General features: G+C 33.0%; 2 protein-coding genes and 2 long non-coding RNA genes across 7 annotated transcripts in view; 2 read left to right on the top strand and 2 right to left on the bottom strand.

The window, feature by feature from the left end:
* Nucleotides 1-6,551, top strand: part of AP-1-2beta (adaptor protein complex 1/2, beta subunit) — an 11,903-nt gene extending 5,352 nt beyond the window's left edge. For 3 of the 4 annotated variants that reach the window (XM_012361061.2, XM_012361063.2, XM_012361060.2), the window contains 9 exons: nucleotides 857-883; nucleotides 985-1,230; nucleotides 1,450-1,710; nucleotides 1,893-2,315; nucleotides 2,478-3,162; nucleotides 5,003-5,264; nucleotides 5,395-5,746; nucleotides 5,863-6,054; nucleotides 6,227-6,551. In XM_012361061.2, the coding sequence (XP_012216484.1) occupies nucleotides 857-883; nucleotides 985-1,230; nucleotides 1,450-1,710; nucleotides 1,893-2,315; nucleotides 2,478-3,162; nucleotides 5,003-5,264; nucleotides 5,395-5,746; nucleotides 5,863-6,054; nucleotides 6,227-6,301 (2,523 nt within the window). In that variant the 3' untranslated portion in view covers nucleotides 6,302-6,551. The remainder of the gene's footprint in view (nucleotides 1-856; nucleotides 884-984; nucleotides 1,231-1,449; nucleotides 1,711-1,892; nucleotides 2,316-2,477; nucleotides 3,163-5,002; nucleotides 5,265-5,394; nucleotides 5,747-5,862; nucleotides 6,055-6,226) is intronic. The other variant, XM_012361062.2, reaches the window with a different exon arrangement.
* A 452-nt stretch (nucleotides 6,552-7,003) lies between these two features.
* On the bottom strand, nucleotides 7,004-8,058 carry RpS27 (ribosomal protein S27). Its single transcript, XM_012361058.2, has 2 exons — nucleotides 7,898-8,058; nucleotides 7,004-7,321 (listed from the first exon to the last, which is right to left on the bottom strand). Exon 2 carries the CDS (start codon nucleotides 7,318-7,320, stop codon nucleotides 7,063-7,065), a length of 258 nt encoding a protein of 85 aa, XP_012216481.1. The 5' UTR covers nucleotide 7,321; nucleotides 7,898-8,058; the 3' UTR covers nucleotides 7,004-7,062.
* Nucleotides 8,059-11,671: 3,613 nt separating this feature from the next.
* Nucleotides 11,672-13,048, bottom strand: LOC136997110 (uncharacterized). The gene is made up of 2 exons (XR_010887942.1): nucleotides 12,753-13,048; nucleotides 11,672-12,293 (listed from the first exon to the last, which is right to left on the bottom strand). It is a non-coding gene; the product is annotated as an uncharacterized lncRNA (long non-coding RNA).
* LOC136997108 (uncharacterized) lies at nucleotides 13,024-15,427 on the top strand. Its single transcript, XR_010887940.1, has 3 exons — nucleotides 13,024-14,669; nucleotides 14,758-15,041; nucleotides 15,142-15,427. It is a non-coding gene; the product is annotated as an uncharacterized lncRNA (long non-coding RNA).
* The last annotated feature ends 184 nt before the right edge of the window (nucleotides 15,428-15,611 follow it).

Here is a 15,611-nt window from a genome sequence, read left to right as displayed (position 1 = left end):
GAACATTATTACGAAACCAAATTCCAGAATGTACTTTTCGTTAGTTACATTATTATATCGATCTGTATACTTATAATTAGCGCGTACCAAAATTAAATGGATAATTTAAAGTCTCATACATATGTTACTTTCATATTAGCTATTCACGCTAAATGCACTGTTACTACATCTTGTTTTTTCGCGCTTTCAGCATGTAACTTTTTCTTCTGAAAGATCACGTAAATGTTAATCTATATCCGAAACATTTGAAACAAATTGTACATTTTTTCGTAGCTATATAAATATATTAAACCGATTTTTAAATTGCGAATACCATTTTGAATTGAAGAATGATATAGATTCAAATGTTAATTCCTTATTCATGAATTTTAATGTGCAGCAGCATGAAAATTGTGATTTCTCAAATATTTTATTTCATATGTATGATTGCATTACCAATTGGTGCTTGTATAAAGATCATATCTACCAATTTGCACGCAATTTGTATTTTACTCAAAATTTCGATGTACCTAATGAATGTATAATCCGTGTTGTAAATAATACTTCATATGATATGATGAAATAATATAAATATTTGTAAATATAGAGGATATATTCAAATTATTATTCATTTGCATGGTGCTAATATCGATGTAACACTCGTATCTTGATCCTTTATTCACAAGTTACACCAGCAACAGTTACAAAATAAAGGAAAAAAAAAAACTTACGAAGAATGAAATACCTCGTGCTCTTTAAAAAATGATCAGTTCTCGATTACACACTATTTTAAATGGCTGATAAGTATAATATTTAACACTTAATGCAAAATGGTGACGGTGACCAATTTGACCTTTTTCGTTCTGACACGCAAAAGGAGCTAGCGACATCTCCGATGACAAAGGTACCAATGCTACTTTCTACTTTGTTAAAGTTCATGGGTTGAGATAGATAGCCATTACTGTGACTAGACTTGAATCCCTGGCTTGCCCGATTTTTGCGCAGGACTGCGAGGACCCAAACCCGCTGATTCGCGCGCTAGCAGTTCGCACGATGGGCTGTATACGCGTCGACAAGATAACGGAGTATCTATGCGAGCCGCTGCGTAAGTGCCTGAAGGACGAGGACCCATATGTGCGCAAGACCGCAGCCGTGTGCGTCGCGAAACTTTATGACATTAACGCAGCCTTAGTCGAGGACCAAGGATTTCTGGACCAATTGAAAGATCTTCTGTCCGACAGCAACCCGATGGTACATAAGCTTTCTTTTCGGAGCGTGGTACATTCTGAACAGTAGCGAATAATGGCGTTTCTCTCTCTTAAGACTCTATTATATTTGAAAAATAGTAAGAAAGAATTATATTTGTTATTAAACAGAGATTAAAGATTAAAATCACCTAATTATCCGCTGTCTGAAAAGGGTAATGCTGTGAATAGTACGATAATATGTATGTACGACGATTGTTATTAGGTGGTCGCAAATGCGGTGGCTGCACTATCCGAGATCAACGAAGCTAGTCCGAATGGTCAACCGTTGGTGGAGATGAACGCGCAGACGATAAACAAATTACTGACGGCGCTCAATGAATGTACGGAATGGGGTCAGGTTTTCATCCTGGATTCATTGGCGAATTATTCGCCCAAAGACGATCGCGAGGCGCAAAGTATTTGCGAACGAATCACTCCTCGTCTGGCACACGCTAACGCTGCAGTCGTGCTTTCCGCTGTCAAAGTAGGTATATTATGAATAAATGAAGAATCCTTTAATAACGTAAGTTTTTCTTAACAATTATATTGATTCAGAATTTAAAAATTAAAAAAAAGCCATACTAATTTCTTCTTTTGAATTCTTTCAAGTATTTTAGAAGCGAAAGGATTATTTCATATCGGATTGGCGCTTCAATATGATTTTAGGTATTGATGAAACTCATGGAAATGCTGCAATCCGAGTCAGATTTCGTCGGTACGCTCACGAAGAAATTGGCGCCGCCTCTGGTCACATTATTGAGCTCCGAACCGGAGGTTCAATACGTCGCATTGAGAAATATCAATCTCATCGTGCAAAAGCGACCCGATATTCTGAAACACGAGATGAAAGTATTCTTTGTCAAGTACAATGATCCGATATATGTGAAACTGGAGAAGTTGGATATTATGATCCGTTTAGCATCGCAAGCTAATATTGCGCAGGTCTTGTCTGAGCTGAAGGAATACGCTACCGAAGTTGATGTAGATTTTGTGAGAAAGGCTGTGAGGGCTATCGGTCGCTGCGCCATAAAAGTCGAGCCGTCCGCGGAGCGTTGCGTCTCTACGTTGCTAGATCTGATTCAAACTAAGGTAATCAGATAAAAAAGATGCCACACAGTGTCTTGGAATAAGTTTCTTCAAGTTTCACAAATGCGCTTGTGATGATCAATTTTATAAGATTATCTTCTTATAATCTTTATAATCTTATTTTCAAATTCTTCGTCATCCATACTTTAATTTCTCGATTTTTAGGTAAACTACGTCGTTCAAGAAGCGATTGTAGTGATAAAGGATATCTTCCGCAAGTATCCTAACAAGTATGAGAGCATAATTTCAACTCTGTGCGAAAATCTGGACACGCTTGACGAGCCTGAAGCCCGTGCGTCTATGATTTGGATTATTGGCGAATATGCGGAACGTATTGACAACGCGGATGAGTTACTGGAGAGCTTCCTTGAGGGATTCCATGATGAGAATACGCAAGTGCAACTGCAACTGCTCACAGCGATCGTGAAACTGTTCCTCAAGAGACCTACGGATACGCAGGAATTGGTTCAGCAAGTGCTCAGTTTAGCGACACAGGATTCCGACAATCCCGATTTGCGAGATCGCGGCTTTATCTACTGGCGATTACTCAGCACCGATCCAGCGGCAGCTAAGGAGGTGGTGCTCGCGGAGAAACCTCTCATCTCGGAGGAGACGGATCTATTAGAACCGACGTTGTTGGATGAATTGATTTGCCATATCTCGAGTTTAGCGTCCGTGTACCATAAACCTCCCACAGCATTTGTAGAGGGCAGAGCCGCAGGCACCAGGAAATCATTGCCGGCTAGAAGCAATTCGAACGAGGATTCTAATCGCGCAACCACACAGTCTCACGCACAAGTTATACCCGCTCAGGACTCCCTGATAGGTGATCTTCTCAGCATGGACATCGGTAAGTATCCTAGTTCGCATAATATATAAGGAAGGTTCAAACAAAAACTGCAAATAAATTTTTAATAACTGTATATTAGATGCAAATACATGTATTTATTTTTCAATATAATCACCTCCAAGATCAATTGCGCCAATAATGCACTAAAACTGTGAATAGCCTGTGAAAAAGTCTTTCAGATGTGTAAACCGCCTTTTTGACTTCATTATTGTCTCGAAACTTTTAGTGTTTTTGAGTGAACGGATTTTGATCGATCCAACATTGATTAATGACGTCATTGCCAATAAAAGACTTGAATTTATAGTAAAATAGTGATTAATTGATCTGGAATGGATCAAAATCCGGTCACTCGAATACGCTATTTGTGCCACTAAGATGATTTTTGAAAACTCTAAGAGAGAAAAATGTGAAAATTCAAAGGTGCTATCCTATGAGCGGAATAAGGATGTGTGTTGTTATGTTGAAGCAAGCACAGAGTATTCACTCTTTAGTTCACTGTTGGCTAAAACAAAACCGTTGCTTTGAGCTCGGGAATGATTATGTTGAAAAATAAACACATGTTTTTGCATCTATATCTGATATACAGTTATTAAAAATTTATCTACCGTTTTTATTTGAATCCCCCTTCCCCACCCCTTCTCTGTATATAATCGGAAAATTAAAATATAACAACAATAAAAAAGTAATGATAAATAATAAAACTAATAATAAAAAATTTAATGTATTGCAAATGTCCTAATTTTGCTTTAACACGTTGACTACCGTGTCATTCAGATGTAGGTGACCCGTAAATTTTCGCGTAAACAATTTGTTGGTGACGGTTTTACTTATGTTAGCTTAACAGTAACTTAACAGTAACGATATATTATCGGTATCCATAGCTTTCACTGCTAACTGTATCATTTATCATACTATTTTCTTCTCTGTCTTTTTGACATTATAAAAAAAATTAGATGAATACAAGTTACTATAATATAGGCCCTGACGATTCGATGGCTATTGAGATACTTTTCAGTACAAAATGATGTCCGTCATTTATTTTGTTTAAGATATTGGCTTACATTAAGATCCTACGCACAATAGAGAAAATATTAGAAATAAAAATAAATATTAAATACTAGGAAGAGCAATTTGGAATAATTTTAGGACCGTACAAGAAAACTTTATACGGCCTAAATTTTAATGAAATACAAAGCTGCAATTAAATATATATATATATATATATATATATATATATATATATATATATATATAAATAGAGAGAGAGAGAGAGAGAGAGAGAGGGAGAGAGGAGAGGGAGAGAGAGAGAGAGAGAGAGAGAGAGAGAGAGAGAGAGAGAGAGAGAGAGAGAGAGAGAGAGAGAGAGAGAGAGAGAGAGAGAGAGAGAGAGAGAGAGAGAGAGAGAGAGAGAGAGAGAGAGAGAGAGAGAGAGAGAGAGAGAGAGAGAGAGAGAGAGAGAGAGAGAGAGAGAGAGATTATTATTATTATTATTTACTATATATACGATACGCGCGACGCGTCGTATACAGCAGTCTGTGAATTTTGATTTTGCAGAAATCATATCAGATATCTCAGTGTGGCAATCAACGTATTAATATGAAAAAAATTGCAAGTTTGTCGGAGTTATTTCTTTTTTTTATTTTCTTAATCGCAAATGACAAATATATCCATTGTATAACTGTGACAACAATTATTTGATTTTTTTCTATATATATATATATATATTTTTTTTTTTTAATTTTGATCCCCTTCCCGTATATAATCGAAAAATTAAAATATAATAATAATAACAATGAAAAAGTAAGAGAAGGCAGATAATATATTGAACGCCGTTTTCCAGGTGGACCGGCGATAGTTCCATCGGTACCTGCTCCACAGTCCACGGGATTAGGACTGGATCTTCTCGGAGGCGGTTTAGATGGAATTCTGAGCAACACCGATCACACGAACCCTGCGCCAGTCGTTTCCCAAAGTACAACGGGTCTCCTCGGCGATATATTCGGCTTCAACCAAGGTCCCACATCTTACATACCTCCTAAGATTAATTGGCTACCAGCCGAAAAGGGCAAGGGTTTTGATATCTGGGGCACTTTCTCGAGAAAGTAAGTTTAGAATATTTAAATTAACGATTTAAATAATTAACATAAGGCATATTTAACGCATTCACCCGATTATAAATAAGTATATGTTATTACATAATGTTATATGATGTACGATTTGTCGATGTTGCAGGAACGGGCAAATTAGCATGGACATGACTTTCACGAATAAGGCAATGCAACCTATGGGAGGATTCGCGATACAGCTCAATAAGAATAGTTTCGGACTGACGCCGGCGGCCCCCTTGCAAGTACCAGCTCCTCTCAATCCCGGAGCGAGTATAGAAGCGAGCATTATATTGTCCACTGCGGGCGCGGTGCAACGCATGGAACCCTTGAACAATCTTCAAGTTGCTATCAAAAACAACATCGACGTTTTCTATTTCGCGTGTATAGTACCCATGAATGTATACTTCGTGGAAGATGGCCAATTAGATAAAAGAGTATTTCTTTCGACTTGGAAAGACATACCTGCACAAAATGAGGTATAATTCTATTTCATGGATTTTTTTTCAATATACCAATAGATAGAATATATAATGAGATTTATAAATTGAAGATTACTTTTAATGTTCAAGAAATACACACGTATCACTTGCAGGTACAATATACGCTAAATGGAGTAATATTGACTGCGGATCAAGTTGTGCAAAAAATGCAACAAAACAATGTCTTTACAATTGCCAAGAGGAACGTGGAAGGGCAAGATATGCTTTATCAATCTCTCAAATTGACAAACAATGTCTGGGTGTTAAACGAGTTGAAAATTCAGCCAGGCAACCCTGATGTTACGGTATGCGTTCGTAAATAATATCTCATTTTAATTTTTCTAACAGTTTTTAAAATAATCGCATAGAAAGATTATAATGTCCTACATATCTTGTATATTTACTTTATATTATATTTTACCACAAGTTTCTTTCAGCATTTCTTGTCATAATCATTTCTTCTCTTTTTCATTACAGCTATCCCTGAAATCTCGGTCTGTAGAAGTTGCTTCTGGAGTATTTCAAGCATATAACGCAATCTTACATTCTTAAGATTTTTTTCATAAATTTAGGATATTGCCATATAATATACGAATTATAAGACATAACGCAAGCATGCGCAGCAGCTTATTTCTAGAAGCTATCTATGTTACATCCACGTATTGTGCATGAGATTCGAATATCCTGAAACACAGTGCTATAGAAATTTCTCTTCTTCCTTCTTTGTTGCAAATTATTGAATTTATTATCAAAACAATCACGAATGTGTATGGAAATAAAAATTTATGATTATATATATATATATATATATGTTTTTATTCATGTATCCGTTTTTATTTTATACGTAAAGAAATACGTAACTTATATTGGATGTATATTCATTTGCAATCACAAAAGCTATCATATTAAAATTAATGTTAGAATTTTTAATTTTCAAAAAAAATTTCTTAGTAAAAATTTTATAAAAAAGAAAAAAATTTAATCTTAAAAGTTTATAGATATAGAAATTAAGCTTTAAATTATTTTTATTAAAATATTCTTTGAAATTAACTAAAAAATATAGTAACTTTTATTTTAATCACGTTTTTTTTCTAAATTTAATTTTTAACATTAAATAACTGCAGTTGATTTACTATTAAAATTTGCAATTACAAAAGCTATCATATTAAAAAGAAATGTTATCACATTCTGTTTTCTGTGTTTCCTGTAATACATTCAGTATATTAGTAGGTCGACAGCAAAACAATGCTAGAATACATAATGTGATTGTATTTATTTATCGAATATAAAGAGAAGTAATACATCGCGCACAATTAACATTGCACTTTTCTTCTAAAAGAACAGCCCTCGGTTAATCTTGCTTTTCCACCTGTTGGTGTGCAAAGTATTGTGCGACATCCATCACATTCCACTGGCCTCTGAGCATGTGAGAAGATGGTTTTAATAGCATAACAGCCCGGGCATTTTACATCCATGAAATAACTATTAGGCTTCTGTACAAGCCTCTTCAATTTGTGTTTCCTCTTTTCCTCGATGGGACTTGGATGGAGGAAATCCCTAGCCAAAGGCATTCTGTAAAGCAGATAAAATATTTAGAAAATTTCTGTTTAAAGCAATTCATGAATTAATTTTGTTAAATATATTTTCTTACATATGTATATATATAATTTGTTATATTGAAACGTAAGACAAATATTGTACACAATATTGTGCAATCTTGCATTGAATTAATGACATTAGGATTGTGTGATAAAAGAAGCAAATTGTTTCATGTATACGTATATAATTTAGTCTATTAGAAAAAGAACCACTGTAATTCTATTAGAAATTCTATTTTATTAGAAAAGAATATTGTGCAATCTTGCGTCAGAGTGATATTAGAACTGCATGATAAAACAAATAGTATAATTGCAAACTGTGCAAATTTAATTTGTTAAGCGCCTTACTGACGTAGGAACAACAATTAGAACTGATTAGTGTATTATACAATATTTTTCTAATATACAATGGATGATGCCGCGGCTAAAGCGCAATGGCATGCCGCTACGATATGCACGTGAATAACCCATCTACGAGTAAATTATGTCCATCGATTCGTAAATAAAAAAAAGTCCGAGTAATAGCGAATAAAACGAAGGGTACACTTACGTGAATTGTTCAGTATTTCACCTTAAATTCGATAATTACAATTGTAACCACGTGTTTACTGGGCAATGTAACGTACTGGAAAGGAACATTAGACGACTCGAGACGAAACATTTAAATCCCTACGGCATCAGCATCAGTACTGCCAACTGCATTTAGTTTAAAGCACAGTTATCTATAGCTGTGTTCCGAAATTCACTGCCAGTACTGAAAATCTACAATATACGTTACGTAAACTATAAATTTTCAGTACTTGCAGTGAATTTTGGAACGCAGCCTATACTACAACTAGAGATTTGCGCGTCACAAACATGCTTTAAGGCCTGTTTTACAATACGTCGTATGTCGGCGTCGGATGTCGTTTGTCGTTTGTCGTACGTTGAATGTCGGATCTGAATACGACTTGTCATTCTACAATATAAGGTGAGTTCCACTTGGCGATCGCAACGCTTCTAGAATCATTTTATCCTCGTTTAACTTTCGATGAAAAACAAGGATAAAATGATCCTTGAAGCGTTGTGATCGCCAAATGGAACTCACCCATAGTCGTAAGTCGGTGCAACAACAAATATAAAAATGGAAAGTAGAGTGATGAAAAATTATTTAAATCTATTATTAATTTTGTTACATATAACAAAAATTAGATTATGTTTAAGAAAAAGACGCAAAATAACAAAAAGGTGGTGGGTAAAACTAGAGTCCCTATATATAGAGTCTGGCCACTCGATTAGTTTTGGAAAAACATGGCAGCGGTATATGTATAGACGCATCTTGTGTTTACCATATTTATGGAATAAAACTTTCATTGACTACACCTTATTCGACTACAAATTGATAGTATTAATAAAAGCAGAGTGAAGCCTATAAAAGTAAGTACAATTATTTGGTATATGGTTTCTAAAATAAAATATTTAAGAATAATGATATTATAAAGAAATAGGATTTGTCATAAAAATTGTAATTCTAACCTTACATTGTTTTTAATAGTTTTATTTACAATGAGTTTTATTTATAATAAGTTTTATTTAAATGAATTTTATTTATTATTGTGATACAAACATTATTGTGATACTGAATATATAAGTAATAATAATATGTACTGTAATGATATGATTTTAAGTATTATTAGTTAATTTTTCTTTATTTTTTAATTAAAAATTTCTAGAAAAAAATAATATTAATTGTTATTAATTTTCTTGTTCTATTTCTTTTCAAATTATTATACTTTCTATAAGAATTCCTATTGGTTCCGCCATGTTTTTCCAAACTTTGTTTCGACCAATAAAAATAAACAAGCGTGGCCAGACTCTATATATAGGGACTCTAGGTAAAACCACATATTTCAAGAAATATGAGACAAACTCATGGTACTCATCAAATATTATTTACATATTTTTGGACGAATAATCATGAGTTTTTTAAACTTACAAGGATGTCGGTGCAACAATTTGATCACTTACATGATCTCTTATATTATATTTGCATCCATTCGTAAGGCCTATTGCAAGTCGGAAGCCGGAAAAGATAAGAGTTGAGGCCTGTTCTACAATACGTCGTATGCTTAGAACATATATACTGGAAGGGGCATAGCCTATCTAAATATACATAACAAAAGTGTCCCCTACATCTATCTATCCTTGTCTGTACAAAATCGGTCAATGCGCTTGCGCGAGTGAATAATCGCTTAAGTTGAAAGTAGAAAGATTTAAAATAGGTGGAAAGCATTTGAAAATTTGATTATAACAATTTATTCTTTAAGTTATATTATAATATAATTGCAATATATTATAAATTATATATAATAATATGTAGTAATATGTAATAATAGTCTTGCAAAATAAAATAAAAATAATGATGCACATAACCAAAAACAAATACTGTAATGAACAATAATTATATACAAGATGTACAGGATGAACTAAAATAAGATAACAAGCTTTGAGGAGCGAGACCAAACATAAAAAAAAATTTGACATCAACATATGCCTGTCAAACCCACTGTTACTGATATAAAATATATATTATTAATAAAAAATAAAAAAGTAATATTTATTATTATGTAATATTCTCGCTCCTCTAAAGTTTGTTATCTTATTTTAATTATATCTTGTATATATAGTGACTAGTACAATAAAAATTATTATAATAAATAATAAAAAAACTATTTAAAAACTTTATTGATGTTTTAATCTTTGGGAAATCTAAACGTTGTGGACAGAATAACATTTTAGATTATTTTAATGTACGTTATACGTACAATATACCTTTTATATTTCTAAATTAATTCAAGATACAACCTCAAAGCTAATAGCGTTTTCGAATAAACGGGGTTTGAACGATCTAGGGTTGATCAATCACTATTTTACTATAAATGCAAGTCTTTCATTGGTGGAGAGGTTGCAATGACGTCATTAACCAATCTTGGGTCGTTCAAACCCCGTTTACTCGAAAACGCTATAAGAGCTTTAAATTACAAAGTAAATCTATACTTACGCATAAAGAGATATTTTGCTACGGTTTGTTGAGCTACATAAAATGCAATAACGTCCCATTTTTACATATACTTTTATTACTTTATTACTATACCCGATACTTTACTTTTTTATGATTATTTCTTTAGACTTGATTATATTAGAAGGCTTGTCATAGATAAGCTTGTCTAGTTTGTCATCACACACATCAACATAATCGACGCATGCGTATTGCAATAAAATGTACAGACAAGGATAGATAGATGTTGAGGACAACGGCAAGTCAGCTATGCCCCTTCCAGCAGAGCTGCCAGTTTTCCCCGGAGAGCTTCACACGCAGCAACCGAAACCCGCTGACGTCACGTGTCCGTGTGCGCTCGGCTGTCGACTAGTAGAAGTGGACGGACCTATGTCTTGTATCTCTTTCCCACCAAGTCTAGCATAAAAACCGGTTTTGACGCTCGCACCGTTTCTTCTACCAAGTGTTGGCAGCAAAAATGCTTGACTAGCGGCGTGTTGCTTTCGCTCGACGCGATATTTTTTCTGAGATTTACTGTCTTTTATGAAACATATATCATATTCATATTAATAAAATATTTTAACATTATGTATTTGCAGAATATGATTTTTCACGTTAATGTATAAAATAAGAATAAAGTAATAAAAATTATATATCGCAATATATAAACAAAACAAGTAACATTTAATATATTATTAATTTATTTATATGTTCCAATTTTACACATTAACGTGAAAAATCACATTATAAATGCATAATATCTTTTATAAATAGCAAGATACATTGAGAACTAAAGGAAAGAATTGATTGAAAATAAAAGAAACATGTTTTTACTTAAAAAATATTTATGACTATCTTATTTAACACAAAAGTAATCTGGACAAAGCATACCAATGTGATTATACATCGGATAGTTTAGTATTTTAACTTTATTTTAACCATTTTAATATAGTGGTCTTCCGCACCACCCAAGAGGTTCCACTAATGGTGCGTTAGATTTTTTCAAGTGGATCTTCGCCAGGAGTCCTATTGTACCACTTTTCATTTTTCTTTATACATTACCTTTATATAGATATGGTGTCGTTTGCAGACAAGATACTTATCATACACTTGTCGGTCATAAATATGGTGTCATTTACAGACAAAATACTTGTTACATGCCTATCGTTTATAAGTGTGGTGTCCTTTGTAGACATATTAATGAAATTTTATTTATTTCAATTAAAAATGATAAGGGTCAACAAATAATAAAATTATAAAAGGAAAGGAGCAATAGGAATCAAAACGCTAGATTTTAGTGTGAACAAACTTGTATTGAGTTATGGTATAATAACATTAGTATAAACAGACATTTCATAACCTGTCATCAGGCTATCCTTAGTGTGAAATAAAAAACGCACGCTGATTTACATTAAGATCTGAGTTAAAACAAATATAATTTAAACGCAAGATTTGTTGTAAAATTAATGAAAAAAGTTAGTTTTAACATTGATATAATCAATATTAGCTCGTCGGTTTTACAAATAAAAGTTCGTCGGTTTTACAAATAAAAGATAGAAGAAAAAAATTAAAAATTAAAAATTTGTCAAAAATTTAATTAAAAAAGTTGATTAAAATAAAATAAAATAATAAAATTAATTAAAATTATTCAATATTTGAGGTCAAGTTAAATAAAAGTCAATAAAAAAAAATAAAATAAAAGAAAATAAAATTTATATAATTTGTTATGATAAATAATAGTTTTTTATTATGGTTTGGTTTACTCTTCCCCGACTGCCTCTTCTGTTTCCCCGGTCACCTCCTCTTCTTATTACTCCAGAAGGACCTGGTCTTATATGGTTTTCGTGTTGTACATTTCGTCGAGCGTACCACCGTGCACGCGACCAACCACCTCTTCTTCTTTTTTTTTCTGAAAAATAAACACATTTATAGATTAATAATTTAAAACAATTATGCATATGAATAAATTATTTTGTTACAAAAAAATAAATAAATATTAATATATATGAAAGAGGCTAATGGAGCCACCGCTGATTGTTAGTGCGAAATTTTTTATGTTTCTTATAGAAACTTGATTCGTCTGCATTGAGATTAAAATGTACACTGATCTCAGATTCGAGACATTAAAGTGTACGAGAATTGCATACATCGATCTTATTATTCAAGAATCAGAATGTATAAAAGTAAGGAAGTTATTTGAAAGGAAGGAAGACAAGAGAAAAAATATAAGAGATAAAAAAATTCGCACTAACAACCAGCGATGGCTTCATTAACCTCTTTCATATATATTAATATGATATTATCACACTAGCCTATTCCTCATATGGAAAATTCTCTGATATTGTGTTTAAATTAATAAATAATGTACCATTATCGCCGGCTTGTTCCGACTGCTGCTGCTGTTGCTGCTGCTGTTGCTGCTGCTCGTCTCTTGGTTCTGGTTCTCTCTCCACTTCTTTTTCTTTTAATTTTTTTGTTATTAAATTTAGTTGTTGCATTTTTTTTATTTCTTGTTGTTGATGCAACATGAGTTGCATTATTTGCTGCACATTTGTCGTGTCTTCTAGGGACAAATGTCCCACGTTCATTATATTTTCCTCTGCAAAAATTAATATATATTTATTAAATTATATATATATATAAGAGAGAAGAAAGAAACCAATGATTAAATATTTTCTAACTATTTGCTAACAGATAAATTCAATAAAATAAAAAACGGTATAAGAGTTACAAGCTACGATTTAATAATATGTGTCAATTTTTCTTATATTAACAAAATTGTCTTTTAAGATATAAACGCTTCGGTCGATTATCCTCAATATATGTTACAATAAAAGAATCAGTTTAATATTTAAAATACATTAAATTTAAAATTTTAACCACAAAAGATTTTCATTACTTGCGATGTCAACAAGTACAGATAACTGAGAACCTTTGTATAATGTAACATTATTCCAATAACTGTTATCTTTGCTCTATTTTCATGTTTAAAGTTTCTCAAGTAACATAGCTTTTAAAAAAAATGGACATTGAATGTTTTACAGTTAAAACTTTTGATTTTATGTATTTCCAATGTTAAAATTATTGATTCTTTTAATTTAATGTATATTGGACAAATAATCGATTGAAACGTTTATATCCTTAAAGACAATTTTGTAAATATAAGAAACATTAACACATAATTCTAGTCATAGCTCTTGTGCTATTTTTCATATTATTATATTTAAAAATTGAAAAATTTTATTTAATTTATGAATAATAATTTTCAAATATAATATGATTTAAGAGCATAATAATTTAATTTATTACTTACGATTCATGTTTCGAGATATTCTTCTAAGCAGCGTGCTCTTGAAACTAAAATGTATGTGCTCACGGAAAGGAAGAAGCAATTAGTCTGTACGTTTATAAACATTGGCCAGGTACACAAAAACTGTGTGTGTATGTGTGTATGTGTGTGTGTATGTGTGTGTGTATGTGTGTGTGTATGTGTGTGTATGTGTGTGTGTATGTGTGTGTATGTGTGTGCGTGTGTGTATGTGCGTGTGCGTGTGTGTGTGCATGTGTGTGTGCATGTGTGTGTGCATGTGTGTGTACATGTGCGTGTGCATGTGTGTGTGCATGTGTGTGTGCATGTGTGTTCGCATGTGTGTGTGCATGTGTGTGTGCATGTGTGTGTGCATGTGTGTGTGCATGTGTGTGTGTGCATGTGTGTGTGTGCATGTGTGTGTGTGCATGTGTGTGTGCATGTGTGTGTGTGCATGTGTGTGTGCATGTGTGTGTGTGCACGTGTGTGTGCATGTGTGTGTGCACGTGTGTGTGCATGTGTGTGTGCATGTGTGTGTGCATGTGTGTGTGCATGTGTGTGTGCATGTGTGTGTGCATGTGTGTATGCATGTGTGTATGCATGTGTGTATGTATGTGTGTATGCATGTGTGTATGCATGTGTGTATGTATGTGTGTATGTATGTGTGTATGTATGTGTGTATGTATGTGTGTATGTATGTATGTATGTATGTATGTATGTATGTGTGTATGTATGTGTGTATGTATGTATGTATGTATGTATGTATGTATGTATGTATGTATGTATGTATGTATGTATGTATGTATGTATGTATGTAGAGCCGTGCGCCGCCACGCCACTTCGCCGCCGCCGGTAGAATTAAACGCGCCGCCGCCGCCGATAGTCATGCGATGGCGCGCCGCGCGACGCGTGATTCTCATAGATGCGTATCTGTTATGGCCAGTGATCAGTGATAGGTTTTTGTTTCTATCATTCGAGGTATGCAAACTAATGTTAAAAAATTTTTAGTTATTTTGTCATGTTTCTTTTTATTGGCACATGAGAAAAATTATCTTTATGCTTTAAGCTATTGCATGTTGCATTCTTTGCTATTAATATCGGACTGTGTATTATAATGGACAAAGAAAATATCTCGGACGTTTTTAACAAGCCGGTGAAGGATTATGAGGTTAGCTTACTGCCCAACATGAGCACAAAAACAAGCTTTGCATGGAAGAATTTTGGAACACTAGTATTGAAAGATGGAAATAAAAAAATCGCAATTATGCAATCTAAAGTTTTTTGTCAATCTTGCTTGAAAGCAGCTCAAAAAACATCAGAATCTGAAGGAAATGAAGAAAAATTTTCAAGGTTTGTCTTTTATTATATAATAAAACTCGTTTTATGATTGTAATTACAATAAATTAATTTGTTTGAAATATTTTAATATAAATTTTGTGTTGTGTTTTAGCTTTGCCATTAAATCATACAATAGTACGATCAGTACAGGAAATCTCATAAGACACTTAGCAGATTTCCATGATGTTAGAGAAGAAAAGGCAAAAAAAGTCACTGAAAATAAGTTAACGAATTTTTTCACCATCCATCCAAAGAATCCATTCATAAAAGAAACTGATAAAAAATGGTTATTTGGTAGACATTTAGTGTTAATGATATGTAAAGATTTAATGCCATTTACTATTGTAGAAAATGAAGGATTCCGAGATTTTTAAAAAAAATATAACGTGATTAAAGAAGCAACTGACTTACCAGCACGTATGACTTTAAGTCGTACTGCTTTAGAAGACGTTTTTGTTTCTATGAAAACATATTTAATTGAAAAATACCTAAGTTCTGCAACTAATGACTGTTGCTTTACATTCGACATGTGGACAGATAACTATCGTCATAAAAATTATATATGTTTTACGCTGCATTTTA

This window comes from Linepithema humile, chromosome 1 (assembly GCF_040581485.1).
Source record: "Linepithema humile isolate Giens D197 chromosome 1, Lhum_UNIL_v1.0, whole genome shotgun sequence".
In the NCBI taxonomy this organism is placed as follows: domain Eukaryota; kingdom Metazoa; phylum Arthropoda; class Insecta; order Hymenoptera; family Formicidae; genus Linepithema; species Linepithema humile.
This window is presented reverse-complemented; position numbering and strand designations above follow the sequence as displayed.